General features: G+C 46.1%; 1 protein-coding gene and 1 long non-coding RNA gene across 3 annotated transcripts in view; both read left to right on the plus strand.

The window, feature by feature from the left end:
- Window positions 1-668: 668 nt before the first annotated feature.
- The window catches only part of LOC146177240 (uncharacterized), an 87,266-nt gene continuing 59,948 nt past the window's right edge, over window positions 669-27,986 (plus strand). The window contains exon 1 of one of the 2 annotated variants that reach the window (XM_084580409.1): window positions 669-854. In XM_084580409.1, coding sequence (XP_084436535.1) covers window positions 767-854 — 88 coding nt within the window. In that variant the 5' untranslated portion in view covers window positions 669-766. Of the gene's footprint in view, window positions 855-10,068; window positions 10,231-27,986 lie in introns of those variants that run through there. The other variant, XM_084580410.1, reaches the window with a different exon arrangement.
- Window positions 18,586-22,146, plus strand: LOC146177241 (uncharacterized). Its single transcript, XR_014701282.1, has 3 exons — window positions 18,586-18,736; window positions 20,303-20,454; window positions 21,736-22,146. It is a non-coding gene; the product is annotated as an uncharacterized LOC146177241 (long non-coding RNA).

Consider the following 27,986-nt stretch of genomic DNA (forward strand, 5'->3'; position numbering starts at 1 on the left):
TGTCTAGGTCATAATCATTTTTGCAGTTCATCTCCCGAGTTGCTTAGCAAGGCAATGTCATCAGCAAATCGCAGATTACTGAGGTATTCTCCATCTACCCTTATGCCTAATTGCTCCCATTCCAAGTCTCTGAATACTTCCTCTAAGCAAGCTGTGAATAGTACTGGGGATGTTGTGTCTCCTTTCCTAACACCTTTCTTTATGGGAATTTTGTTACTTTCGTTATGCAGAACTATGGTTGCTGTGCAGCCACTGTATATATCTTCCAGCACTTTCACGTATGGCTCGTCTACCCTCTGATTTCGCAATGCCTGCATCACCACCGAGGTTTCAACGGAGTCAAATGCTTTTTCGTAATCAATGAATGCTATGTATAAGGGCTGGGTATATTCCGAGCATTTTTCTATCACCTGATTGATGGTATGGATATGATCGATAGTAGAGTACCGTTTCCGAAACCCTGCTTCTAGCTAGTGTAGATTGGTAGAAATGGAGGATAGAGAGGGCCGTGGTAGGCTGGCCTTGCTGTACGTGCTTGGTGTTCAAAAATAGAGGAAACATTTGCTGAAGTGAAAACAGGAAACACGCCCATGCGGAAGGGGGCGTAAAGCGGACCGAGCGTGCTGCTCTGACGATAGGCACATTGTCCTTGAAAGTGTACTGCCATTTGTTCGTATCGCTCTGACACTCGAAGAGTGGTGTGGCAAGGCGCATATATCTCGCTGTGCTCAAGGAGACTTCTAAGGTTGTCCGTTTTTTAAGAAACATGTTATCCTCACAATTAGTTGTTTTGACAGCTGTAGCTTTGAGTTCTACATTCGTGAAGTTTCCAGCCACAATTGCTTCCGAAGAGGGTGAGTAAACCTTAAGATAATTGGCGCAAAATAAGTGAGTAAATATACCAGATATGTTACCCAATATTTTCTAACATACTAAGCTACAGAGCTACTAGCATATTGATGCTACTAACTCCTGTCGCGAAAAATATGTGGGGAAAACAAACGAAGAAGGAAAGCTGTCCCGTAATTATGTCTGCGCAATTTCGCGTAAAGGCTGGTAGAGTAGAAAGCATGGATGGCGGCACAATTTATTGCACCCCAGACACTATAGCTTAGGGCTGCTTCCACATGCATCGCTCATAATCCGGGTGGAAGTCAAAAATTTCTTGTTAAATATTATGCTTAAAAAACGGAAACATCAGTTTGTTGTCCCTCAAAAAACCTGCAACGCAAGCTTTAGGCATTTTAATTGGCACCTAAAATATTTGTGCTTATTTGAACACACTGTCCTTTAAAATTATTTAAACCTTCCCTGAGACGCCGAATATAACTAATGCATCTTACTAGTACTAATCTATGGTGTAGATAAAGTCAGGCTAATGAAATTAACGCTAATTAAATTGATGACAATACAGATAGCTGTGGAAAGAAAAATGACAGGCGTAACGTTATAAGATAGGAAGCGGGCCGAATGGTCAAGAAAACAAATGCTGTTTGTTGATACCCTGGTAAAAGTCGGAGAAAAGATATGCGCGGCCAGGTCATCTAAAGCGACGACAAGGTTACTGGCAGTAGTTTAAGGGTTACAGACCGATGACGGAAGAGAAGCGTAGCTGGGTTAAGCTGAACGTTTATTAGACGGATGATATTTCGAAGTTCTAAGGGATCACATGGATTCAGATGGTTCAAGGCTGGGTTTATCAGTAGGATATGAGAGAGGCCTTTTAAGCCGCACGTACGTATTTCTCCCGAACTTCAAAGCAATCCGCAGAATACGTACAAAATTACGTCAATAGCACATGCGCGCGTCATGAGCATGCATCTGTCAACCTTGGTTTCAAAGAACGAAATGAACTGCCACCTTGACTCGACAGGCCCGCTGCAGATGTACGCCGACGTGTTAGTAATGGCAACTGCAACTGTCGTCGTCACGTGTGCCAAATGACTGGTGTGAGAAAAGGACCAATTGTCACGATATCGGCCTGCTGGTGCAATAAGGCCGTAGAACGTTTGCCACAGTCTATTTCAGATACTTACGCCACGATTGAAAACAGCATGATATCGCGCTTTATTCCCCGTCACAGAATCATTTTTTGTGTACTTCGCGAGATTTCTGTGATGCTCGTAAAAAGATGTACCGTTTTTTGTGTTCCAAAGACAACATATTCCCAGAGGATCACATCTGGTTAAGAAGTGAGGACAGGAGCTTGCCTCTATTTTGCACAGATTTACAGCTTCAGACGTTGTGCGAATACTCTACTATCTGACTGAGAAGCGGTACATGCAGCCTGGTTACGTTTGGAAAAGACGGTGCGTGAGGCTTTCCTTATTGTAGATAACGGATTGGGGCTTTCTGAACGTGTCTGCTATTGTGAAAATCCCATAAAGTATCCAAAGTCAATATTCAGTAATTTGATGAAATTATCCTAATTAACTAATTATCTACAGCACAAATCAAATTGACAGTGGCTGCGCAAGAGAGCTAGTAGGGGTGTGCAATTTGTGTCCGTCGGCAGTTTCAAAATAAATATTTTACCACTTTTCTCAATTTAGCTGTGCCACTCGGTAGATATATATAGGGCAAACAGTGTGCTTGACTGGATGATGTTGAATCGCAGCGGAAAAACACCCCATGGAGGTATAGTTACGGTCAACATTTGCGACGGAGCTGCACATGGTTTGAGCTTTTATTTTCACGAAGGTGCTTGAGATCACCGCTGCATAAGTAAGTGAGTGAGTCAGTCAGTCAATCAGTGAGTGAGTGAGTGAGTGAGTGAGTGAGTGAGTCAGTCAGTCAGTCAGTCAGTCAGTCAGTCAGTCAGTCAGTCAGTCAGTCAGTCAGTCAGTCAGTCAGTCAGTCAGTCAGTCAGTCAGTCAGTCAGTCAGTCAGTGAGTCAGTGAGTGAGTCAGTCAGTCAGTCAGTCAGTCAGTCGGTCGGTCGGTCGGTCGGTCGGTCGGTCGGTCGGTCGGTCGGTCGGTCGGTCGGTCGGTCGGTCGGTCGGTCGGTCGGTCGGTCAGTCAGTCAGTCAGTCAGCCAGTCAGTCAGTCAGTCAGTCAGTCAGTCAGTCAGTCAGTCAGTCAGTCAGTCAGTCAGTCAGTCAGTCAGTTAGTCCAGTCAATCAGTCCGTCAGCCAGTCAGTAAGTCCAGTCAGTCCGGTCAGTCAGTCAGCTCAGTCAAGTCAGTCAGTCAGTCGGTCAGTCAGCGAATGCTCCTGTCCGTGTCACTGAAAACGTCTTCGCTTTGCTCGTTCACAGTGCTAACCAGTTGCACCCAGCTTTTTCAATACTCCATGCCACCAAGCGATCGCCCCATCGAAGACACAGTCTCCCCGCAGGGGTATCACGTGATAGGCAGAGGGGTTTAAGAACTGCTTCGCCGGCTTGCATGGTTAGACAGTCTCGACATAAATAAGGTGCGTGAAGGCCAGAATGCGTCCACGTTTCGGCACAGGCTGACTCTGATCCTCTAGGTGATATTGCTTGCCGATTAGCAGCAGTAAAGCGAAAGCTTGACCGGTCCGTCGCAAATGCCGGCGAAGGGCGGTATGCAGTAGAAAAGCGTCTACGACCGTGTAGCCATGCCTATGAGAGAATACACTCGGATAAATAGGTTTAACTGCGATATGTCTTGGCAATTTTTCTTCCAAGGCTTTGCATGAGCGTTTCGCTCCACTCCGAACCGATTTCCGATCCAAAGCCACTCAGCCTTGATATATGACTTCGAGTGAGGCGAATTTTCAACTCACTCTGGCAACACTTATAAAAAGCCGCTTGAAGAAGCAGGCGTGTTTGTGTTATCTCTGTGACGCTGCTGACATGCCCCGCCTCCCCCCCCCCCCCCAGAATGTGTTTCTAAATATATTTTTTTTTTGTTCTGATATGCACAAAAAAAATGTAATCCTGTGCACCCAATTCAAAGCCTAATATTTGCCGTTACTTTATTGACGTTATGCAGCAATGTATGTGAGGGAAATAAGGCGTCCAAAAGTGGTTTATGTTTATTCACTAACGACATGTTGATAAATGATCTAGACAGGAGAAGCAGAAAGGTAGGCCTAATGATTTTATGGAGAAGACTAAGGTAATGCCACACAGCCTGGAAAAAGAACCGTAGTTTAATTTAGGCAGCGAAGCATTGTAAGTGGTAGGCCAATATGTCTACCTAGGACGGGTAGTGACCGTACATCTGGCCTACGAGAGGGAAATAGCTAGAAGATGAAGTCTAGGAGGGAGCGCACATGGAAGGTACTCAACATTATGGCTAGCAGCTTACTTGTATCACTAAAGAGAAAAGTATTAACAGTTGCATTCTACCGGTACTGACCTTTGGGGTTGAAACTTGGAGGCTAACGAAAAGGGTTCTACTTAAGTTAAGGACAACGCAGAGGGCCATGGAAAGGAAAATGGTAGATGTAACTTTATGTTAAGAGATGGGAAGCATGCAGAGTGGTTCCTAAATACCTCAAGTTACTGACATTCCGATCTAAATTAAGAACAAGAATTTGGCATCGCCAGGACATGCAGCTCGAAGACAGGATAAACGATGGTCTCTAAGAGTAAACAATTTGATTCCAAGGGAAGGTAAGCATTGCAGGGGGCGGCAGAAATTTAGGTGGGTTAATGAGATTAAGAAATTCGCAAAAGTCAAGCGGATGCAGCATGAACAGTACCTGATCAATTGGAGAAAAATGGAAGAGAACTTCGCTGAAGTGGGTATAGTCTGGCTGATCATGATGCAGAGATTGGATTCATCATCATCATCATCATCATCATCATCATCATCATCATCATCATCATCATCATCATCATCATCAGCCTGAGTATACCCACTGCAGGGAGAAGGCCTCTCCCATATTTTTTCACTTAACCTGGTTCTGTGGCTAGCTGCATCCACTTGACCCCTGCGAACTTCTTAACCTTATCCGCCTACCTAACTTTCTGCCGCCCCTGCTACGCTTTCCTTCCCTTGGAATCCAGTTTGTTACCCTAAGCGACCATCGGTTACCCTCTCTTTGCACTACATGTCCTGCCCATGCCCATTTCTTTTTCATTTCAATTAGTATGTCGGTAACCTGAGTTATTTCTCTGACCCACTCTGCACGCTTCCTATCTGTTAATGTTACCCCTACCATTTTTCGCTCCATAGCCCTCTGGGTTGTCCCCAACTTAAGTAGAACTCTCTTGGTTAGCCTCCACGTTTCAGCCCCATTGGTGAGTACAGGTAAGATGCGACTGTTATATACTTTTATCTTTAGCGATACCGGTAAGCTGCTAGTCATAATCTGTGAGTGCTTGCCAAATGCGCTCCATCCCAATCTTATTCTTATTGTTATTTCCTTTTCATGGTCCGGAACTGCGGTTACTACCTGTCCTAAGTAGACATATTCGCCTACTACTTCCAGTACTTCGTTACATAAGGTAAACTGCTGTTCCTTTCCTAGGCTGTTGAACATTACCTTAGTCGTCTGCATATTGATTTTCAAGCCTACCTTTCTACTTTCCTGTCTAGGTCATCAATCATTTTTTGCAGTTCACCTCCCGAGTTGCTTAGCAAAACAATGTCATCAGCAAATCGCAGATTACTGAGGTATTCTCCATCTACCCTTATCCCTAACTGCTCCCATACCAAGTCTCCGAATACTTCGTCTAAGCAAGCTGTGAATAGTACTGGGGAAATCGTGTCTCCTTGCCTAACACCTTTCTTTATGGGATTTTGTTACTTTCTTTATGCAGAACTATGGTTGCTCTGCAGCCACTATATATAACTTCCAGCACTTTCAGGTACGGCTCGTCTACCCTCTGATTTCGCAATGCCTGCATCACCGCCGAGGTTTCAACTGAGTCAAATGCTTTTTCGCAATCAATGAATGCTATGTATAAGGGCTGGTTATATTCCGAGCATTTTTCTATCACCTTGTTGATGGTAGGATATGATCGAAGCAGAGTACCGTTTCCGAAAACCTGCTTGATGCTTTGCTTGATTGCAGTCTAAGGTTGTCCTGATTCTATTAGCGATTACCTTCGTAAATACCTTATACGTAACAGACAGCAAGCTGATTGGTCTGTAATTTTCAAGGTCCTTAGAGTCCCCTTTCTTACGAATGAGGATAATGTTTGCATTCTTCCATGGTTGCGGTGCCGCCGTTGACACCAGGCACTGTGTATACAGGGTGGCCAGCATTTCTAACACGATATCCGCTCAGTCCTTGAGCAAAATCTGTAGTTATCTGACCCTCTCCAGCTGATTTCCCCCTTTTCATAGTTTCTAATGCTTTCTTGACCTCGTCCTTCGTAACTGTTGGAACGTCTGACTGTTTTTCCCTACCGTCAATCTCCTTACGGTCCTGACTACTTTGGCTACTGTCGAGATCTGTAAGAACTCCTCGGCTACTTTGACTATCTTGTCCATATTCGTGATGACGTTGCCCTCCTTGTCCCTTATCGCATACATTTGGTTTTTGCCTATGCCCAATTTCTTCTTTACCATTTTAAGGCTTCCCCTCTTCTTTACAGCATGCTCAATTTGCTCCATGTTATACTTTCTTATATCGGCCATCTTGCGCTTATTGATTAGCTTTAATATCTCCGCCAATTCAATCTGGTCTGTTGGATGTGAAGCTTTTATACTCTGGCGTTTCTTAATCAGATCTTTCGTCTCCTTAGACAGCTTACCGGTATCTTCTCTAACTATCCTACCGTCTACTTCTACCGCACATTCAGTAATGATATCTTAGAAATTATTGTTCATTGCTTTTAGGGTAATGTCACCATTCTCGTTTAGAGCTGAATATCTATTCTCTAGCGAGATCCTGAACTCTTCTGCCCTTTCCCTCACCGCTAATTCGCTGATGGGTTTCTTTCTTACTAATTTGTTGCGTTCCTTCTTCAGATTTAGGCTAATTCGGGACCTCACCATTCTGTGGTCACTGCGTCGCACTTTCCCGATTACCTCTACATCTTGCATAATGGCGGGGGTGGAACACATTATGAAGTCAATTTCATTTTTGGTCTCCCCGTTAGGACTTTTCCATGTCCATTTCCGGTTCTTCCGTTTGCTGAAGAAGGTATTCACGATTCCTAAGTTATTGCGCTCTGTAAACTCCACTAGTAACTCCCCCCTGCTATTCCTAGAACCAATGCCATAGTCACCTACTGCCTGGTCTCCTGCCTGCTTTTTCCCTACCTTGGCATTGAAGTCGCCCATTAGTACAGTATACTGTGTCTTTACTTTTCGCATTGTCGATTCTACATCTTCGTAGAAGCTTTCAACTGCGTGGTCATCATAACTACATGTAGGTGCGTAGGCCTGTACAACCTTCAGTTTATATCGCTCATTAAGCCTAATAACGATGCCTGCCACCCTCTCATTAATACTATAGAATTCTTCTATATTACCCGCTATATATTATTGACAACCTCGCCATCGTCAACAGCCTCGGGAAGGAACAGCAGTTTACTTTAGGTAGCGAGTACTGGAAGTAGTAGGCGAATATGTCTACTTAGGACAGGTAGTAACCGCAGATCCGGACCATGAAAAGGAAATAACAAGAAGAATAAGATTGGGATGGAGCGCATTTGGCAAGCACTCGCAGATTAAGTCTAGCAGCTTACCGGTATCGCTAAAGAGGAAAGTATGTAACAGTTGCATCTTACCTGTACTTACCTATGGGGCTGAAACGTGGAGGCTAACCAAGAGAGTTCTACTTAAGTTGATGACAACCCAGAGGGCTGTGGAACGAAAAATGGTAGGGGTAATATTAAGAGATAGGAAGCGTGCAGAGTGGGTCAGAGAAATAACTCAAGTTACCGACATTCTAGTGGAAATTAAGAAGAAGAAATGGACATGGGCAGGACATGTAGTGCGAAGAGAGGATAACCGATGGTCGCTTAGGGTTACAAACTGGATTCCAAGGGAAGGAAAGCGCAGCAGGGGGCGGCAGAAAGTTAGGTGGGCGGATGATATTAAGAAGTTCGCAGGGGTCAAGTGGATGTAGCTAGCACAGAACCGGGCTAAGTGGAGAAATATGGGAGAGGCCTTTGCCCTGCAGTAGGTATAGTCAGGCTGATGATGCTTATTATTATTATTATTATGATTATTATTAATATTGACAAAGAAACCTGCCCCTAGTTGTCGCCTCTCTGGTAAACCTCGATAACACACATGCCCATACTTCAGTGCAGTATATTCCTCATTCGGCCTCTTGACCTCACTAAGGGCTATGATATCCCATTTCATACCCTCTAGTTCCTCTAACAGCACTGCTAAACTAGCTTCACTAGCTAGGGTTCTAGCTTTAAACGTTGCCAGGGTCAGTTTCTCAATGGCGGCCTGTCCAGCGGAGCCAGAAGTTCTTAGCCTCCCCTGCTGCGTCACAGGTCTGACCGCCGCCGTGGTCAGTTGTTCCGCAGCCGCTGGTGACTGAGGGCCGGGGTTTTATGGAGGTTATCATTGGAGGTTGTGGCCAATTACTGCACCAGGCTGGCCAACTCCTGTTCTGGTGAGGGAGTGCGTTGCCGGAGGTGTTCACCGGCATCAGGTCGTGCCCCAAACCTGTTTATGCAATTCCATCAACTCGCGGATTTTTTTTTTAATCCGGTGGGAACTGCGCGGCACCGGGATTTGAGCCCCGGTCCTCTTGCATGCGAGGCGGATGTTCTACCGCTACGCCAGCGCTGCACCTTGGATTATTAATGATCTTTTAAAAAAATATATAACTGATGATATCTTTTGGTCCTGTCTGAAAATTATTGGGAGCTACGTTTCAAACTCTGATCAATACAGAAAAATAAAAAGTATAAGTAAACGGGGCAGGTATTCAAAATTAGAAAATATTTCCTGACGTTAACTGGAAGCGGTTGAGGGTTGTTCCTCGCGCTTCATTATATACCATAGAATGTTTCGTTCTGTCGTCGTGCTCACATGACTTAATCTTAGGCTGGGACGTTCTCTGCGAAAATCACGCCATCGTCAACTGCGCTCGGATACTGATTTGTTTCCTGCGCCCTGCAAGATGACTGTGGCTGCCGACATCGCAGTGCCTCCACTCTCATTCTTTAGCATTTTTGTTTGCTGCCTCTTCAGCCCTTACGGCGCCGTCATTTTCACCCCGTCCTAAAGTTTCGCATCTGGTCACGCCCTGCTTCTACTTCACGCTGTGCTCACTGTCCAAGACGGATGCTGCCAAATTCAGGTCTCTAACTCTTTCCTGAGCCCCTACTCGTTTCTGCGTGATGAGTGCCTTGATCATGCCCAACTCATCGATACCTTGATCGCGCAGGGCCGATGCACTGACTCCTTTCTTCCTGCCCACTCACTTACTTTGTCTGCACCTACTTCTTCTGCTCCAGATGAAGTCTTTTTCTGGTTTTGTTGATGCTATCCTCACTCCACCACACCGCACCTATTTCTTCACTTACTGGTCAAGTATTGCTCTTCATTTGACACTTCAAAAACCGCCTCGGCCGCACGGCTACCGTTACTCACAAGATTGATACCTGTACACACAAGCCCCTGAGTCAACTCCCCTACCATTCCCGGCCGCTGAACGACAGATTATTGAAGACCAACTCGACGACATGCTTCCGTGGGGTGTCATTTAACCATCAGTAGTCCGTAGGCCTCGTCTGTCGTTCTTTTAAAGAACAAGGATGGTACTATACGGTTTCGCGTCGATTATCGGCGCCCTAACATCACACGCAAATACGTCTATCCGCTGCCTCGAATTGATAATGACATCGACTGCTTACAAGAAACTGAGTTCTTTTTTCGTCTTTAGATCTGCACTCAGGATATTGGCAAGTTCATGTCCCCTAAGAAGGACATGAACGAGAAACGTCGACAAAGAACGGTAGGAAATGAGTATAAGAGAGAGGCTTTGTCGGCCTGTTTTACCGTAACTCTCTAGCGTATCAAAATAAAGGGAAGAGGTGTTGACTGAAATATAACAATAAAACCTCTTCAAACGGGAAAAGGGTGTGAACAGGAACCAGCTAGCAGCTCTGACGATAGCTCGGATAGACTTCGAGGTGCACGAAGTTTTGTTCACAGTATCGCCGACACTTCCCTCGAGCGGTGTCGCAGGGTGCATGTCTCCACTCACTGAAGTCGGCTTGTATGGTTGTCCATTTTTTGAAGTGAAATGCTGCCTCCTAGCTGGATTGTTTTAGGAGCCCTTGCTGTTGTTTTATCGTTCATGCTGATAATATCAAGCTGTCTTCGCTTCGAGAAATAGTAAGTACATTGAAATAACACATTAACACGCATGCGCTGTTTTTTATGCTGGTACAGAAGCAAAGAAATGAAATGAAAGAAAATTGTGCCAATGAATGTAGGCAGCGGTGGACGTGAGCATAAAAGAAACAGTTGTTTTTTAACTCATGCTAGAGTCATTTAAAAATAACTATCGTAGTTACTCCCAATCAGCCGATCAATCATATGGGGCGACTCAATTTCAAACTTTAAAAAATTGTTTACATTGCAAAGAGGACAAAGTTGCCCGTGAAAAGCATAAGCCAAGTACGCATTAATAGGATGACAGGTACAGCACATAATACCAATGTCTGTCAATCGATGTCGCAACAAACGTGTCAATCTAGTGCCAACGGTGACGGTAAGGAAAGGGTCAACAGTATTTATGAAAAAATGTGTGTGTGGTGGGGGGGGGGTTTAACCATGGCTTCAAATGAGCGAAAAAGCGAAAGCTGAGTGTTGAAAAAGTGTGTGTGTGTGTGTGTGTGGGGGGGGGGGGGGGGGGGGGTTAACCATGGCTTCAAACTAGCGAAAAAGCGAAAGCTATGAGTGTTGCAGCAATAGCCTCTTTAACACCCGCTTTTCAATCCGGGGATTTTTACTGGTTTACATGAAAGGAAAAGCGCAGTAGCTGTCAAAATGTTTTTCTGTGGCCACCTGAACCATGCCGTAAGAGAAGAAAGGAAGGTGGTAGTGAAAGTGGATATAGAGAAAGGGGGGCCGCAGTGGAAGGCAAAAGAGTAATTTCGACCCCCCCCCCCCGGGGACTTTTTAACGTACACTGTCACCGCACAGAAAATGGACGCCTCTTCGTTTCGCGTCCATCGAAACGCAGCTGCATGCGTTGGGGTCGAACTCGGGTACTCCGGCACAGCATAGTCGTACATCTTAACCGGAGGCGAAACGAAGTGGCGTCCGTGTGCTGTGCGATGTCAGTGCACGTTAAAGATCCCTAGGTGGTCGAAATTACTCCGTAGCCCTCCACTACGGCCCCCCTTTCTCTCTATCCACTTTCACTCCCACCTTCATCCCTTCCCTTACGGCGCGGTTCAGGTGTCCATCCACAGAGCAAGTGTGACAGATACTGCGCCTTTCCCTTCCCATGAACCAACCAACCATCTTAACCACTGCACCACCGCGGCGGGGCAACTGCCCTCCGTTTCTTCTTTTTTTTAAATTAGTTCACAGGAAGGGAAAGGCGCAGTATCTGTCACACTTGCTATGTGGACACCTGAACCGCGCCGTAAGGGAAGGGAGGAAGATGGGAGTGAAAGTGGAAAGAGAGAAAGGGGAGCCGTAGTGGAGGGCTTAGGAGTAATTTCGACCACCTGGGGATCTTTAACGTGCGCTGACATTGCACAACACACGGACGCCACTTCGTTTCGCCTCCATCGAAACACAGCCGCCGTGGTCGGGTTCGAACCCGGGAACTCCAGCACAGTAGTCGGGCGTCTTACCACTGCACCACCCCGGCGGGGCGATGAGGTAAGGTTTTGGGGGAAAGGAAGGCGCCGTAATACATTTGAGGGAAACCACGAAATCGTAGATACCCACACTTAATTAAGGTAAGGTCACATGAAGGGCAAATTTAGCATCGCACGAAGAACTGGGCCCATATTCCGAGTTTACGTAGTGATCGAAGTGTCGCTATCTCACTTGACCTCGAGTCATCGGATTGGTGGAAACGGCGAAATATGATGTTGACACCTTTTCATGTTCGGTAGTGGCAACATCCAGGTCCGGCGTTTCGATAAATCAGATTACTCGAGGTCACGTGAGATAGCGACCCTTCGATAACGACGCAAACTCGGAATACTAATAGGTGTTACTACAGGATCCCCTGATGGGGCTGGGACAGATAGGACACCACCGCTTGCGGCAGGAGCTAGCCTGCCTCCTAATTTTTGTCTGTTGTAGGCAGTTATTGCACCCGCCACCGCTTCGATAGTGGACGATGGCTGTTGTTGCGGCGCGTCTTTATCTCCCTCTTCCTTTTCTTTCTTCTCTATTTTCTCTTCTGTCTGTACGAGGCAGCGGAGGTGGCTCAGCTATAGAGCCAGTAGCAGGCCCGTGCATTTTCTTTTCCTACTTCTACAGCCACTACAACAGCAACAACAACGGGTCTTAGTATACCCAGCGAAGTGAAGATTTCCCTTCCAATTGTAAATTGGTGTATAAGAAAGGAAAGGCGCAATATCTGTCAAAGCCATGTGAAGGTGAAAACCGCCGTGACGCTGACGGCTCGAAAAGCTGGCGTAGAGAAGCTTTGGCTTCAAAAATTCCAGGAGCGTTCTGAGCATCGTTGCGCTCGGACGCATATTAAGTCGGCTCTGTTGAAAGTTGATGCGTGTTTATTTGTTTATTTAGATCATACTGCGGTCTCGAAAGACCAATCAGGTGAGTAAGTAGAGATAGGATATATGTCAGTGCTTCAGAAAACATTTTTAAAAAGCGAAATTCACCGTACATTCGCCCGAAACTGGTCACGGTGTCTCCAAGAAACGATCAAGAACCTCTGGATACCATATTTGTCCAGGTGGGCGTATTGTTTTAGCAACTGTAGCTGTTTTCCTCATAAATGGCACATACCCACAAGGGGGATTGGTCGCGACCAGGCGGCGATTATAGTTTCTGTGATTCCATTGTGCAGAACTGAGATTAGAATTTTGATAAAATTTTGTGCACTTTCAGTAATGGGGGTGGTGCATGGGCTTGCTGAAATTTGAATTATTGAGAACAAAAATATTAACAATATAATAATCAATAAATACATATTTAGGAATAACAAAATGGATGTCAGCAATAAAAGAAAACAATTATAGCAATCACTTATAATGAAAAACGGTTTGATTCTAGAAGAAAAGTTAGTATGGCAGAGCACACATTCCCATCGGCACGTCCTAGAACAGAAGCGCCAAGATATAGAACAACCGCTGACGACAAGTGCATGCGAAGTTTTTGTAATGGCATTTCTAAAACCCACCTCCTGAGCGATGTATATCGGTGACCGATATGACTGATTGAAGCTCACACCTCGCTCGAGCCTACGAAAGCCTAACGTCTGCAAGGCGCGGCTAGGCCGAGAGTCGTCAGCCATGGCGGGGAACGCGAAGACAGGCTTATGATTCTATCAGGACGCTGTGGGTGGGCCTCGAGGCCGGGGAAGCACGACAAGATCCTTTACCTGGAGAAGATGAATATCTCCAGAATATGGTTCGCCAAATGCAAGGAAACCTTACTGAAATGAAGCCGCGAGGCTTGCTGGCCGCCACCCAGCAACAGGCTTGCAAAGTAGGATTGGCTCCAGCTGGAGGCGCCTCCAATTCACAGAAGCCAGAAGGGCAGCTGACGCCGTAGAAGCCGACACAAACATTTCGGATCCGGCATGATGTGTTGATTATGCTGCAGCCAAGAATTACTATTAATCTCCGTGCTGCGTTGGCTGCGTTCGGCTCAGGCTGGATCGGCGCTGCAGTGAAAGGTCTCACCGATAGTACCGTGAACGCCACCGTCTCCGTGTGGCCGGTGTGGGATCAGATTATCATTGTAGTTGAAGACAGAAACGCTGACCTCGAAGCTCATTGCGGATGTGACGCTAATGATCGGGGACCTCCAAATATCGTTTGTCGGACATTTAAAATTGGCTGGAGAAACCTGCAAGTGAGGTATCACCATTGCACACAAGGAAACTTCGGAATCCCTTCGGCACAAGCTTGAATGAATTGACGTTGAAATTCTGTACGTGTGGAAACTAGGCACGTCTCACGTTGCAGTGGTGATTTTCAAGGGGCGGCGCGTTCGAAGATGCATCCGCCACTGTTCTGAAAACGTGCCAGTGCGTCTCTGCAACAGAACAATTCCGGCATGCTACCGGTGTAGTAAGGTGGGCCATAGAGCGGATACGTGCCCCAGTACGAATTATTAGTGGTGCATTCACTGGGGTGCGACGATGGACATCACCCCAGACGGCCCAGCGGTGCACACTTGCCAACCCGAGTGCCTCATCTGCGGTGAACGCCATCTCACTGGCTCACTCGCGTGTACTAAAAAATTCAGGAATGCGAGGAAGCGAGTTCCCTCGCAGCAGAAGAATGGCCAATCTGACCAAAGCAAGCAAGGAGGCCCTCACCACATCCAAGGAATGCCGCCAAGAAACCACGGGGATCCAAAAAAAAAAAGTAAGTAATGGACAACTCAAGCCGAGCACTGTACAGGCCGGGGCGTAGTTGAAGCACCCAAACTTCGACTCCGCGGATTTTCTGCCGCTATTAAGCCTACATAAACATGTGAGCAGCGGGGCACGATTCGCCTCTCAGTCTCACGGTATAACCTCCCACCCCCTCCGAAATCAAAATGAGAAAACAGAACTTTTACAAAACCCGATTGGCACTGTAGAGCGGGAAAACTAGGTTCTGAAAGCAATGCACGCTTTACCACGACTAGAGCCGGAGTCTATGCAAGTCTCGGCTAGCTTAGACGAGGCGCAGGATTGCGGTTCGGAAATATCAGGCTGCACTATCGCCTCAAGAACCATGTACCTTTCTCAGAGCACATAGAGGCACATCTTAAAAGACTGGAAACCAAATTTCAAGAGAGGCATAAAGTAATAATTGAATAAAACAGGCTCATGCTGAAACAGATTATTCCGCAACAGGTAAACCTTCCCAGGTAGCACAAAGTAGGCTATGAAGGGGGGCCCCTGGTGGGTTCGATGTGGGCAATGCTGGACAGCCCCGGTGGGCTAAATGTGGGTGCTGCAAGATGGGCCGATGTAGGCCTGAAGGGCCTGTCGACAAAGTCCCGATGGGCCCCACTAGGGACCGATGCAGGCAGCCCTTGCGGGGCTGCTCACATGTTTCCCGCATCGCCAAAAGGGCACGTCCCGCCAACTCCCCACGATGGTCCTACTTTAGAAAGATTCGGGCAGCCGCTTTGGAGGAACATTTATTTTTTTTTATTTTGGTTAGCCCCTCAGATAATGGCATGGACCGATGCGGTTTCTATAGCGCAAGCCGCTCTTGGGCTTGCCCACATTATTCTCATAGGGGTCCGACGCAGGAAATTGATGGGAAGCCCCTGTCCAAGTTTTCCCAGCCATTAATTATGCGCATAATTAAGTAATTATTTATGCATGTCTTTCCTTTCTAAACAGCCACAATAATAAATTTTCGAGTGTTCGAGTATAATATGGTCAATTGTTTCACCGGAGTTACCACGTACAGCACATGCGTCATGTTTATTAAATTTATTTTTGTAGCTGCGCGTTTTAAGGCACCCTGATCTAGTTTCAAAAAGTAGGGCACTGCCTTTTTTTGAGTTATCAAAGAAAGCTTCCTTCCTTATCTGCCTTTTCCACTTTCGGTATAACTCCAGACCCTGTTTCTTTTTAATCGAATTTATCCAATTTTAACCTTCTGTGTTTTTCACCTGTTGCTTAACGCTCTTTATTTCTTCGTCCTTGTGAGCAGCATACTTCTTGGTTATTTTCCTAGTTCTTTTCTTTCATTGTGAGTCAAAGCTTTTTAGGTATAGGTATATAAATATTTTAGCTGCCAATCTCTTACTCTCCAATTTCATCAGGCGTTCCTCATATAATATTTTACTCAGAGCTTTCCGTACTTTGTGAGATGCCCAGCCCATATCTCCCTGTACCGCCTCATTTGTGGTTTTGCCGTGGGCACCTAGCGCTAATCGTCCGACGGCTCTCTGATTTATTTCTAATGTCGACTGTACTCCTGATTTTAGGCACAAAACCGCATTTCCAAAGGTAAGCCCGGGCATCATATTTCCGTATCAAATACCCCTCAAAACCTCTTACCTGTTGTATTCCCACAATGCCTTATGCTTCATTATACCGGCATTTTTTTAATAACGTTGTTTTTTGCCTCAGGGCATAACGGAATATGTAAAAAATAAAGGAGGTATTATATGAAAGAAAAAAAGTTAGCTGTCCGAATAAAGTTCAAGAGAGAGCGATGATAAGGCCCTTGAGTGCATGCACTGTATGAAGATGGGTTGTTCGGCGAAAGGCCCACTGAAGTCAGGTGCCGAATTCTCGTCGGCTTCAGTGCCGGGCAAACCTACAAGTGGTGATATCTGCCTCGTGATCTGGTGACTTGCAGACAGGCAATTCTGGACGCTGATATAAATATCGATATTGCGGCCATGTTCGTGTTACCGCAGGTGTGAGGGCAACCCCGACCCAGATCCTCCGTAGCGCAACCTCCTCAGCGCGGGGAACACCGCTGGGGAGAGTTATTGCACACGGTAGGACAAGAGTACGTGTGCGGCGCCGGAGGTGCTCCTTTCTTGTCAGAAGCAGAGTGGCATCATCCATACTCAGGAAGCGTGCCATTGATGAAGTTAGAGTCGCCTGACAGGTTGCAGAATCTGCAGAGGTTTGAGAACTGAGCACGTCACGTGGGACCCACTCATTTCGAATGGTTTGCGAGATGCGAGTCGCCAGACGATGTATATTCTGGCAGATTTCTGGGCTGCGACTGACGTGTCGGAGCAGACGTATTGCTTGTGGGGCGTCGGTGTGGATGACAATTCTAGCTGTAGGCACTAATATCGTGAAGGAGAGAGAGCGAAGGGCCTCTTGGACAGCAACTAGCTCAGCACAGAAAGAAGAAGGAGGTTCAGCAAATTGATATCTGGATGTGCTATTAAGCACCGTCTTACAAGGACAATGAATTGCAGTTGCCGTTTCACATCCGTCAATGCTGGCATCTACATATGCAATTATTTACCCTTGGGGCAGCTTGGTGTCTTGCTCTGCTATCCATTCACGAAGGGATGATGCCGCTTAAGAAGTCAGTAGGTTTGTTTTCGCTCAGCTCAACAAAATTCCACGGGAGAAGAACTGGCGATGTCGGCGGCAATATGGTGCGCGATGTAGCACAGGCCCGGAGTGCTCGCGGCGAGTGGAAAAGGATCGCCTTAAGGCTACGAGCATCACGGCGTTGCTGTACTAATTCATCTAATGTGTTGAGCTGAGCTTTCTCTTGTAGTGCTACGACCGGTGTGATGAGGGGGAGACAAGTAATGGTTCTCATAGACTCTCTATTTACTGCATCTATACGATCCCATTGAGGTCTTGTCAAGTGCTGAAACTGCTTGATAAATGAGGCGTGACTGCAGAACCGCTGTCACCAAATGTCGTGCGACGTGGGAGCGAGCGCCACCGGATTTAAGAGGAATACGTCTTATTAGGCTCAAGGTCTGCATCGCTCAAGGTCTGAGAAAGCCAGGCGGCTCCCTTTCCATACTGATGAATCGATAATCCCAAAATTTTCAATATCTCACTTTCATGAAGGGGGATTCCAGATAGCTGGAGACGGATCGGCGTCGCAGTGAGTTTACGGCGACCCCATCAGTTGGCGACCGACGTGAACATAGTTTTGCTCGTGGAAAGCTCTAGGGCGACAGATTTAACATAGTGGGCAGTAATAGCCAAGGCTGACTGTAAAGCTGCCGCTTGAGTAAACATGTCATTGTGTGTACTCCACACCGTAATATCTTCAGCATAGATCAAAAAGTTGACCTCAGGGACATTATGTAAGCGTCAAGCAAGGGGAATGATGGCAATATTAAACAGCGTTGGTGACAGTACCGAGCCTTGGGGTACACCGCGAACAGATACAAATGATTCGATGTAATCGCCATTAAAGGGGTCGTGAAACGTTTTCCGGAAATTTTGCACGGCTTGGTTAAATAGAATCCTTGTCCTGCATCATATAATATACCGCGATTCGTTTTATCGCCCGCGTTGATTTAATAGCGACAAAAACAGAATTTCGGTTTCCTAGCGCGCGTCCTTCTCAACTCAACAGATACGTCATAGCGCTAAGCCAATGAGAAGCTCTCGTTACCGGAGCCTGCTGAGCCAAAGTTGACCGAGCTCGGTGTATTTTAGAGGTTATAATTGTGCCCTACTCTACGCTCTCACAGGGTTTCTCTAATATGGCCGACGCCTAGGTTCCTCCGTGGATATCCGTGGGTTCCAGCGTCGCTGTGCTGCTATAGTGAACTAGAATATAGTCGCTACTGTTAAAACATGGTTACATCGTGGGCTTTGAGCCTTACGCCGACGCAACTTTTCGGGTGCCAGGTCGGCGAAGATGGAGCCTGCGAGCGACCAGTACACTTGTGTCGAAAGGCCGCGGTAACCGCGGCACAACTCTGGCTTGCAGAAGCCCCGACCGTCAGCCTCCCGATCCCAGCCGTTTCGGAACTACGCATTGGTATGTATGTCCGAGTCTTGCAGCCTAGCCTGCGTTTGACCGTTGCGAGAGTGCGCAATCGCTAACCGAAGCTTTCGAACAGGTGCAGCTGCGGGCGGTGCGTGCCGATGCCGACTGCTCTTGAGAGCACCTGGCGAGATCCCGGCGGCGACTACGTAGTTGAAGCAGCCATCTGGGTGTTACAGACATCCGCATTTACTCCAAATGCTTCTTGATCATGGACTGCTAGTCGAGAACACAAGGTAAGAACCTTGAGCGAAAGGCGACATAACTTGAACAAGCGGCCACCTGTTTTTCATTTCTCGAGCAAGAAATGCTGTAATGAAATCTATTGCGGAAGGCAGTGTTAATAAAAGAAAGCTTCCCCTTTAACGTTACTTACTTGCGATCATCTACACTGTCTACAGTGTCGATATTGCGCCACGTTAGCGCGAACACAACATCGCTGGTTTTCATATTTTTCTTGTTTTCGTAGAAGGTGCACATGAGCATGACGTTTCACCATGCAAATTACTGGTTTGCTTAATTCCAAGCACGAGTAAATGAGAAAGCACGCATCAGCTGATAGTGTGAACTTGCTAAATGGAAAGGGCATGCACATTGATTGATGTGAAGTAACGGCAAAAAAAAAGAACAAGCAAACAAAAAAAAAATACTCTGTCCGGACACATTTGCTTGTTTTATTAGCCAGGTATGACCTTCAGCAAGTGCAGCACTTCAAAACATGAATACATAAGGAATGCCACAAGAAATGCAGTAAATAAGTACAAAAGCAATCTCATTTCGGAGGACTCTGTGCTAAGTGAAATTGCATGCAGTGAAGTAGCCTAGCCTGTCTCCTGCAGAAGCCGTGGGAAAATGCACTCAAAAACGACACAGAAGAGAAAAACACACAGAGCAGGACTTGCTTCTGCAGACAATCACTAACTAGCCCGACAACTCTTGTTATAGCCTGTCCGCACTTGCTGCCAGAACAATCACCATACCAGCACTCAAAGTTTTATTTGCTAGTTTTTTTTTTTTTACCCACTTGCATTAGGTGAGTGTTGTATAGTGTGCAAATATAATTTAAAAAATTGTCCGACTTCACTGATACCATCATCAACACCTCCACACAGTAAACCTCTCCAAAATGCTTTGACACTGACATTTTACATGTGCTGGAATGTGACAACCAAAAAAAAAAAAAGACGTTCTTCCAAAGGCCAGTACACCGAAACTTCCACAGCTTGAGTAAGTGTTGGAAATTTTACAGTTAGCAAATGAAGTTATAGAGTAGTTTTGCGGCACTTGCAGAAAGTTTGGCACGTAGCGTGTTGTGGGAAAACAACTGAGAGCCGTTGACAGAAGTGGACTTATGCCTCCTTCGAATAGAATGACTCCATGCACAGAGCTGCTTAATGCATAAGTCGCATACTTAACATCTTCGTGCTATGCGGATGATATCAGCGTGGACGTTGACATCGGCCGCAACACTACTATAAAGGGTATAAGGAGACTACCAGGTTTTGTCAGTCAAAAGCTGCATTGCCTTCAGGCATTATTTTGCTGCAGTAGCAAATTGTGATTGCACTGGAGTTCTAATACTGGGTGGGTCTCATTCTCTCTCAATCACCTGCAGCAGAATTCAAAGTTTGCCATACTTCCAGGGAGAATAAAATGACAGTGAAAGTTACACTGTACAGCTTCTGTTAGACGGGAATTAATTGTACAGATGCATGAATAACTTTCAAATTTGTAAAAGACGTAAACCATATTTTCATTTTGCTATGCTGAAAAGTGAATATTGCTTTTTCTCTTGTCAACAGGAGGCACCGCTACATCTGCTACAGCCAGCTTGCACACTGGCTTTGGGGATGCCTCGGCAGACGTCACAGTAAAGTCCCCCCTATTTGTGATGCAAGCCAAATAAGGGAAAGGTTTCTATCTGACAGTTACACTGGTTTCCAGTTTGCACAAGGTTTGTAGAGTCATCACGTTATTCATTCTGAAACAAGCCGGAAAACATGAGAAGAGAGAATTGCAGGACAGCTGGACTAATAAGTGGAATTTTACTAAGGAATAGAGGCAAAAGAAGACTTGCACAGAGATGCACATATAAAAAAGGCTCCAAAAGACTGTTGACTGATCTCTTAGCCACACACACGTCCTTAGCCTTTGCAGTATAGTGTGCCTTTGGATTTGAATCTGTGGCTTCCCTTTTGTAACGAGTGGTTCTTGACCATAAGGAATTTGCTTTTTTTAGATGATTTTTTAGACCCTTTCTGCTTTCCACGCTTTCACTGCTTTGGGGGTTTTTCGTGCACGTGCATTTCTGTGCGAATCATCTTTTGCCTCTTGTAACATTTCAGTTGCTAGTCAAACTTTGTCTTGTGCTCCTCTCACGTGTTTCGTCTTCTGGCTGGTTTTAAGATGAATCAGTACCAACTCATCCAGTTGCTAGTCTTGTTGATATCACTAGCCTGACTGCACCCACCACTGGGCAAATGCCTCTCCCATATCCATCCGAATAACCCGATCCAGTGCCAGGTGCATGATTCTCGCAAACTTCCTAATTTCATCTGCTTGCCCGAGTTTCTGCCGCCCCCTGCTACACTTGCCTTTCCTTGGAATCTAAAAGACATATATAGGCCCACTTAGAATGAATTTAGTGTACTCACTCCCTTCCTTTACCTTTGACGGGTAGAATTTTTCTTTTTTTGGAACTGACCGCAGATACATCATAATGGGGGAGGCATCATAATAGATGCCTCTCTCATATCCATTCAAATAAACCGATCCTCTGTCAGCTGCATCCATATGATCCCCGCAGACTTCCTAATCTCATCTGTCTGCCCGAATTTCTGCCGCCCCCTGCTACGCTTGCCTTCCCTTGGAATCTACAAGACATATATAGGCTCACTTAGAATGAATTTTGTGTACTCGCTCCCCACCTATACCTTTGATGGGTGGAATTTTTTTTAGCACTGACTGCAAATGCATCATAATTGTGCAGTTGTGTATATACCTGCTTGTATAGATGCCTCTCCCATATCTATCTAAATAACCCGATCCTCTGTCAGCTGCATCCATCTGATCCCCGCAAACTTTTTAATCTCACCTGCCTGCCTGAGTTTCTGCTGCCCTCTGCTATACTTGCCTTCCCTTGGAATCTACAAGATATATATGGGCTCACTTAGAATGAATCTTGTGTACTCAATCTCTAACTATACCTTTGTCGGATGCATTTTTTTTTATTTAGCACTGACCTCAACACATCATGATTGTGAAGCTGTATATACACATTTGTATATTTAGGAGAGAGGAAGACAGCGAAGAAGCATGAATAAAAGATGCCTTGTTCTAGGTCAACTTCCTTCTAGCCTAAAAATTTTATGTGCACTGATGAACCTGCGGCCAACCAATAAATTATTTTGAAAGCAACATGTCTCTCTTTAACACTCATTTGGTAACATTAGATAATGCCCAAATGTACTACAAAGTGGGGGTCCTTGTGGCACTGACAAACCTAGATTTTCTAGTTGCCGCGTTCACCTTTACATGGCCTCGAAAAATAGTGGCTCATGGGGAATAGAAAAATCAAACGGTTTTCTGCAAAAGCTGCTTTGAAAGGTGGCCACTGTTTGCAGCATTTTGCAGTCTCATTCAGAAGCAAGCCAACATAATCTGCAATCTGTAGACGTGCATACAATAAAATGTGTCGTATATTTTGAAATGTACCAGACTTTAACCAGTCATAAAACAGCATGCTGAAAAGGTATGTATAGTAAAGCTTCCTTCGTTGAAGATACCCATAGTTTGCATGGAAACATCTGCACTAGAACCTGCATGATGTTGAGTTAATTGGCCTGCTGGTTGAATATGTCACCAAAATGCTGGTAATACAATGAACTTCGTCGGTGCTGGGGTCAAGTCTGGAAATATAAAGTTGGGATGATTTAATTGTGAAATCTTTTGCTGCTAAATTCACTGCAGGCTAGAATGTAACAGGATTAAAGGGCAGCTGTAGACGTAAGGGCAGCCCACATTGTCACGGCATCTTATGTGTCCTAGTGCACATATCTACATACCGTGCATGTTTTGCTAGTAAGCAATATAACCACAGATTTGCGAAGCTCCAAGAATGCTACACTGATGCTGTCTGAGTAGCTGCTTATGTCGCTGAATATTGTGAAAGCCTTGTGATGGAACGAAAACTGCTTCGTGAATACTTATGCAGAGTGAGGTTGGTCACGAGAGCAGGTGATATGTACACCTTCGCAATTTGACCATACGAGCACAGACTATGATACTCATACAAATTGAAAAATATAAGGGAAGGAATTGCACTGAAGACTTCGCGGTTCGACAGTCCAAACTTCTGCTACATGTGCTTAGGGCTGTGTGTGCTAGCCCGCATGCAATCTGATCGCCCGAGCCAGGAAAATGGTACACACCCATATGAGCACCACTCCCAGTACTCTTTAACATGTACATAGAAGTGCAGGTGCTTGGGATAAACCTTGGCTGCAGCAATGCACCTCAAACAATGGCATGTTAGCCAGAATAGCAGGTTGGGCTTGTTGGTTTTCCATCCTGAGGTAACAGCGCAAAATGTCGACGGGAGCACAAGACAAGAAGACGATGAGACATTGTGTCGTCTTCTCGTCTTGTGCTCCCATACACGCTTTGCGCTGTTACTTCAGAATGTCACGTGCCTGCCCAATATCTACATAATTGTCACACGAACCACTTTGTGTGTATTTACGACTACTTGCGCAACACCGTTGCCACCCACTGATGACGAGCAGCTGAACAGCAGTTTTTCACGTACACTCCGCTGCCATTAATTACAAATGCTATCACGCTACGACTTCCCATACCACCCAACCTCTGTGTGTAATGACTTAACCTTTGGTGCGTTTGCATGTTCTCGGGATACTGAAGAAATCCATGGTACCAATTAGTAGATTCAAGCAACTTAATCTGACATACATCTGGTGAGAATATTACAACTCTATCCATGTATACACAGATCTGTATTACCACAAGCGTCACCTACAATTGTGGTGATGCCGCTCAGAACATGACTCATTTTCTTTTTTTTTTTAGGGCATAATTCTCCACAAACCACTGCTGAGCTTTTGGCCCCTTGGTAAGAGGCTTTCCACATCTGTGGGAAACCACTTCAAAAGTGGTGTGCATTCACAGTTTCAAAGCCTGCATTACAAATTTTTGGAAGTTTTCAACACCACACCCTTAGCAGCCTTTGGCACTACACATCACTGAGTTCCTTATATCTACTTGTGCTCAAGGCCACAATGTAGTGCTTTAGTGGATCCATACCCACTTGCCAATTATATGCCATTATGCATGCTTTCTCCATAGACTGCAGCTAAATGTGGTTTCACACACAAATATTTATACTTAATTGGACAGGCGGACTGCCCAGAATGTTCCACATGTGACATTACAGAGACTGTGGAGCGTGTACTAGTGGTGTGTCCCAGTATATGCGTGCAAAACAATAACTCGAGTTACTTCTTTGAAGTGTTTTGGCAACAGGCCTCTCTCAGAGGACTTATTGGACGGTTGGCCAGAAATGGAAAGCTCTACAGGCAGTGCAGACTTTCTGCTGCTTCTTGCATGACACAGGACTTGACCCGTGACTGTGATGCAAGTTACTATACCTGTATATATTTTAATCAAGTCACGACCCTCTTTGTTCTTCTCTTTCTCTTTCCCTGTACAGAATAGCAGGTCAGATATCAAACTTTTAAACCAATCTATCCGCCTTTCCAATCAATAACACTTGCGTGAATGCATTTCTCCTGGATGGTTGATCTGGTAATCACACCATCGTAATGCAAGGACATGGGGCGTATAAGCTTTTGAGGTGAACAATGTTTACCCTAGAAATGTCTTTTGAATGATGTGAAGGATTCTGAGCTCTTCTCAACATGATCCTCCTCTTTGGAGTCTTCATCAGGTTCTATGGGACTAGATGAGTGCTGTGGAAAGAACGTGATCAAAGTGGAACCAAGGGGCTTGTTCTGGGTGGTACGATATGCTGGTAGGGGCACCTGTAGTGCTGGTCTCACGTTATCGTTCAAAATAAAATAAAAAAAAATCCAAAATGCGCATATTACTGCTATGAGGGCAGTCTGGCAGGAAACAATCAAACAGAACTGGTGGCTTCTGCGAGTCGAGTAGTTATCAAATAGGCATATCTGCAAGGCTACAAATCGCAACTACTTTTACTGCCTTTATCACGCTACCTACACTTTTTTTGCCAATGCATTGGGCCAGCGGTTTTGCGTCGGTACGACGCATCGTTTGAGGTGAGCTTTCTTCGTTTCCGGTCCATGCCGAGGCTTCGAATGACGCCGAGGTTCATTTAGGACTTCCAGTAGAAAGTAGTACGAACACATGAACCCAATCGGTGTGCCAAAACTTGTAAAAGCGAGCGTTACTTCCACTCGGAGAAGCCGTGCTGCAACCTCGCGACGCACACGGTTGGCATAGCGCGCACTCAAACCCGCACAACACGCCTAAACCCAGAACCTAAAGTTGTCAGGAAAAAGAGGCGAAGTCTGAGCACTGTAGACGTTGTAGGAAGTATGCTTCCTCCTTTTGTTTTTTATATATATATATAGAAAGGTTACAAAAGAGGCGTCGGGAAGGTGGGGGAGCAAAGCTGCGACAACGCGTTGGGTGAAAGGGCCACCCAAGTACATTGTACCAACCTTTCTTTTGGTACAATGATGCCGAAATAAAGGAAGCGAAGCTCGACACGCTATTCTCAATGATGCAGCGCGGAGGCGAGCAATTAATAGTACGCGCCGCGGCGCCCACTCCTGAAACACTCCACCCACCACTCGAATTGAACACACTTGTCGATGTCTTTGACCTGAAACCGTATTTACATCGTACCTTTAATGACGCCAAGAATAAAAAAAAAATTACAGCAGCGGCCGCACAACCAAGTTGTACCGGTGGTATGAGACTGCTCAAGACGTTGTGCTCCATCACGAATGTTCAAAAACAAAAAAAAAACAAAAAAAAACGAATAAGATTGGAACCATTGTCATTTGGAGTACCCGGCGGAGCGAGGTATAGTCGTCGTTACGGAAAACCTGAACTTGAGCGTCACCTCTTGCTGTTCCATGGCTGTTCCAGAGCGCAGCGAGAAGCAGACACCACCTGTCCTCCTCCGCCGCCGCCGACCGCGCGTCACGTGACAGTAACGAAGGATTGCCCTGGTACAGATTGTTGAAGAAATGCGTTTGCGTGAGCGAATAATTGATATACTATATTTTTATTTGCTAACTTTAACAGGAACCTATTATTTTATGGGAAATTATTATATCTGCGTTTCCAAACGGCTAAACATGACGTAGGCGATTACTTCTAATTCCGGCTACAGGGTCGCATAGTCGCTTCAGGAACGCAAAAATGCTGTGATTTCAGAATGGTATTATTAAATGCAGAAGCAATATTCCGACAAAATATTTTGGAATCGGCATGCCTAATGTTTACTGAAGCAAGGGAGATTGCAACTGGGCAGCTACATTTTCGTTTCATGACCCCTTTAAGCCATATTGCAAATTTTCTGTTTTCAAGGAATGATTTTACGAAACTGCGTACCCTAAGAGGGAAATGCAGCGTGTCAATACAATTCAAAATGGCGTCGTGGCTACTGCTATCATACCTCTTTCCCACATCCGTCGCGAGAATGGTGCGCACATTGCGGCTGCGGGTTGACGAAAGAACTAGCGAGGCCAAAACAGCCAGCCGTACTTCAGTGCCTATGAATGGACGGAAGCCAATTTGTGCGGGGGGGGGGCGGGGGGGTAAAAACCGTGCTGCTCCAGCCACCAGGACAGTCGTGTGGCTAACATTTGTCTGTCAGCTTGCACAGTGTTGATGTTAGAGAAATCGGCCGAAAGTTGCCGAGATGTTTCGGTGGCTTCCCTTGTTTTGGGATCGCAATGGCTGATTTCCAGGTCTCGGGTACGGAGCCGTCTAGCCATACCTTCTTAATGGTGTCCAGTAGTTGAGGTAGTACAGGGTTACTCAGGTTCTTGCACACTTCATATCGAATGAAATCCGGACCGGGTGATGTCTTCCGTTTGGCCTCATCTATTGCCGCAAGCAACTCAGGCATGGAGAAAGGACTGGCAATGCCATCGGTGTCGTCTTCTGTTGGCAGTCTGCCTATGTGTGCTGGAATCCCTACAACGTTAGAAATGGTAGTTGAGGGAGGCAACACATATTTTGGAAAGCAGTTCCGTGCCGCTGCTCTGGCAAAATCGTCCGGAGACAAGTTAGCTGCGAAGCATGCGGTAGTCGCTGCGTCGGGACGACGGCGACTTTGTTCCATTGCCCGGAAAGTTCGTCAGAGAGATGCATTTGATGAATTGGTATTATACTGCTCACACCAAGTATACCACTGCCGTCATGCTAGATCCCGTTCATACTTGCGAGCCTTAACTGTAATATGGTTCACCCTTTTACGTGCCTGAGCTGATGTAGGGTGTCATGAAGCTGCCAGCTCGGCTTGTCGGCGAGCAGCCCACAAGTTGAGCAGACCGATGTCAGGAACCGGTTGATCGACTTCTGTCCATGCACTAGTTGTATCCTCGTCTAAGGCACATTTTATGCAGTCAACAAGCAGTGGTGACGCCTCCTCAGGCAGATCTTGCAGAATAGTGCGGAAACTATCCCCGTTGACCACCGTGCATTTACGGCGTAACCGGCGGGCTCGTGATGGATGAACAGCTATGATGATTGGGTGATGGGCACTCCCCCAGCAATCAGGTTCAATGCGCCACGAGGGAGTGCCAGGGCCAGACCCACACGTCAGATCAGGAGCCTATGTGGCAGCGCTGAGGTTGCAAACAGTCCGCGTTGCTGTGCCGGGATTGTTCAGAAGAGTAAATAACGCATCAGTGAAGGCGTCCCGCACACGCCTACCAAGAGGGCTTGAAGTAGGATACGCCAATATTGGTGCGAAGCATTGAATCGCCTCCCACTAGAATCGGGCAACTGGGTATTTCCTACGCACAGTCAACAGTTAGCCCAGAATAATACGTGAGGGAGAGCCACCTGCTGGCCTGACGTAAAAAGACACTACCACAACAGGCCTTTGTCAATTTAACAACAACTGCAACAATCTCCTGGTATGAGTTGCAAACGTTTTCCAGAGAGAGGCACACGTGAGGGAAACGTATCTCAGCATATACCGCCGCCTTTCTTGGAGGGGAAGCAGTGTGCACACGACGGTCAATCATCAATAGGGACGCGTAACCACAAAAGCCTGGAATTGTTGGCAAGGCGTTGGTCACGCGAAGTAACAGCGCCCACGCCTTAAGCTTGTAAAAACGAAGACGGGTTTTGAGCTCCCCCACTTTAGTGGAGATGTCTCTGTAGTTCCATTGGAGCAGACGAGAAAAACGTTTAGAAGCCATCCTTCTTCAGCAGTCAAAGCGGGGCAACAGAACAGATGTCAGG

This window comes from Amblyomma maculatum, chromosome 10, assembly GCF_055883805.1.
Source record: "Amblyomma maculatum isolate TAMU_Amacu chromosome 10, ASM5588380v1, whole genome shotgun sequence".
NCBI lineage: Eukaryota > Metazoa > Arthropoda > Arachnida > Ixodida > Ixodidae > Amblyomma > Amblyomma maculatum.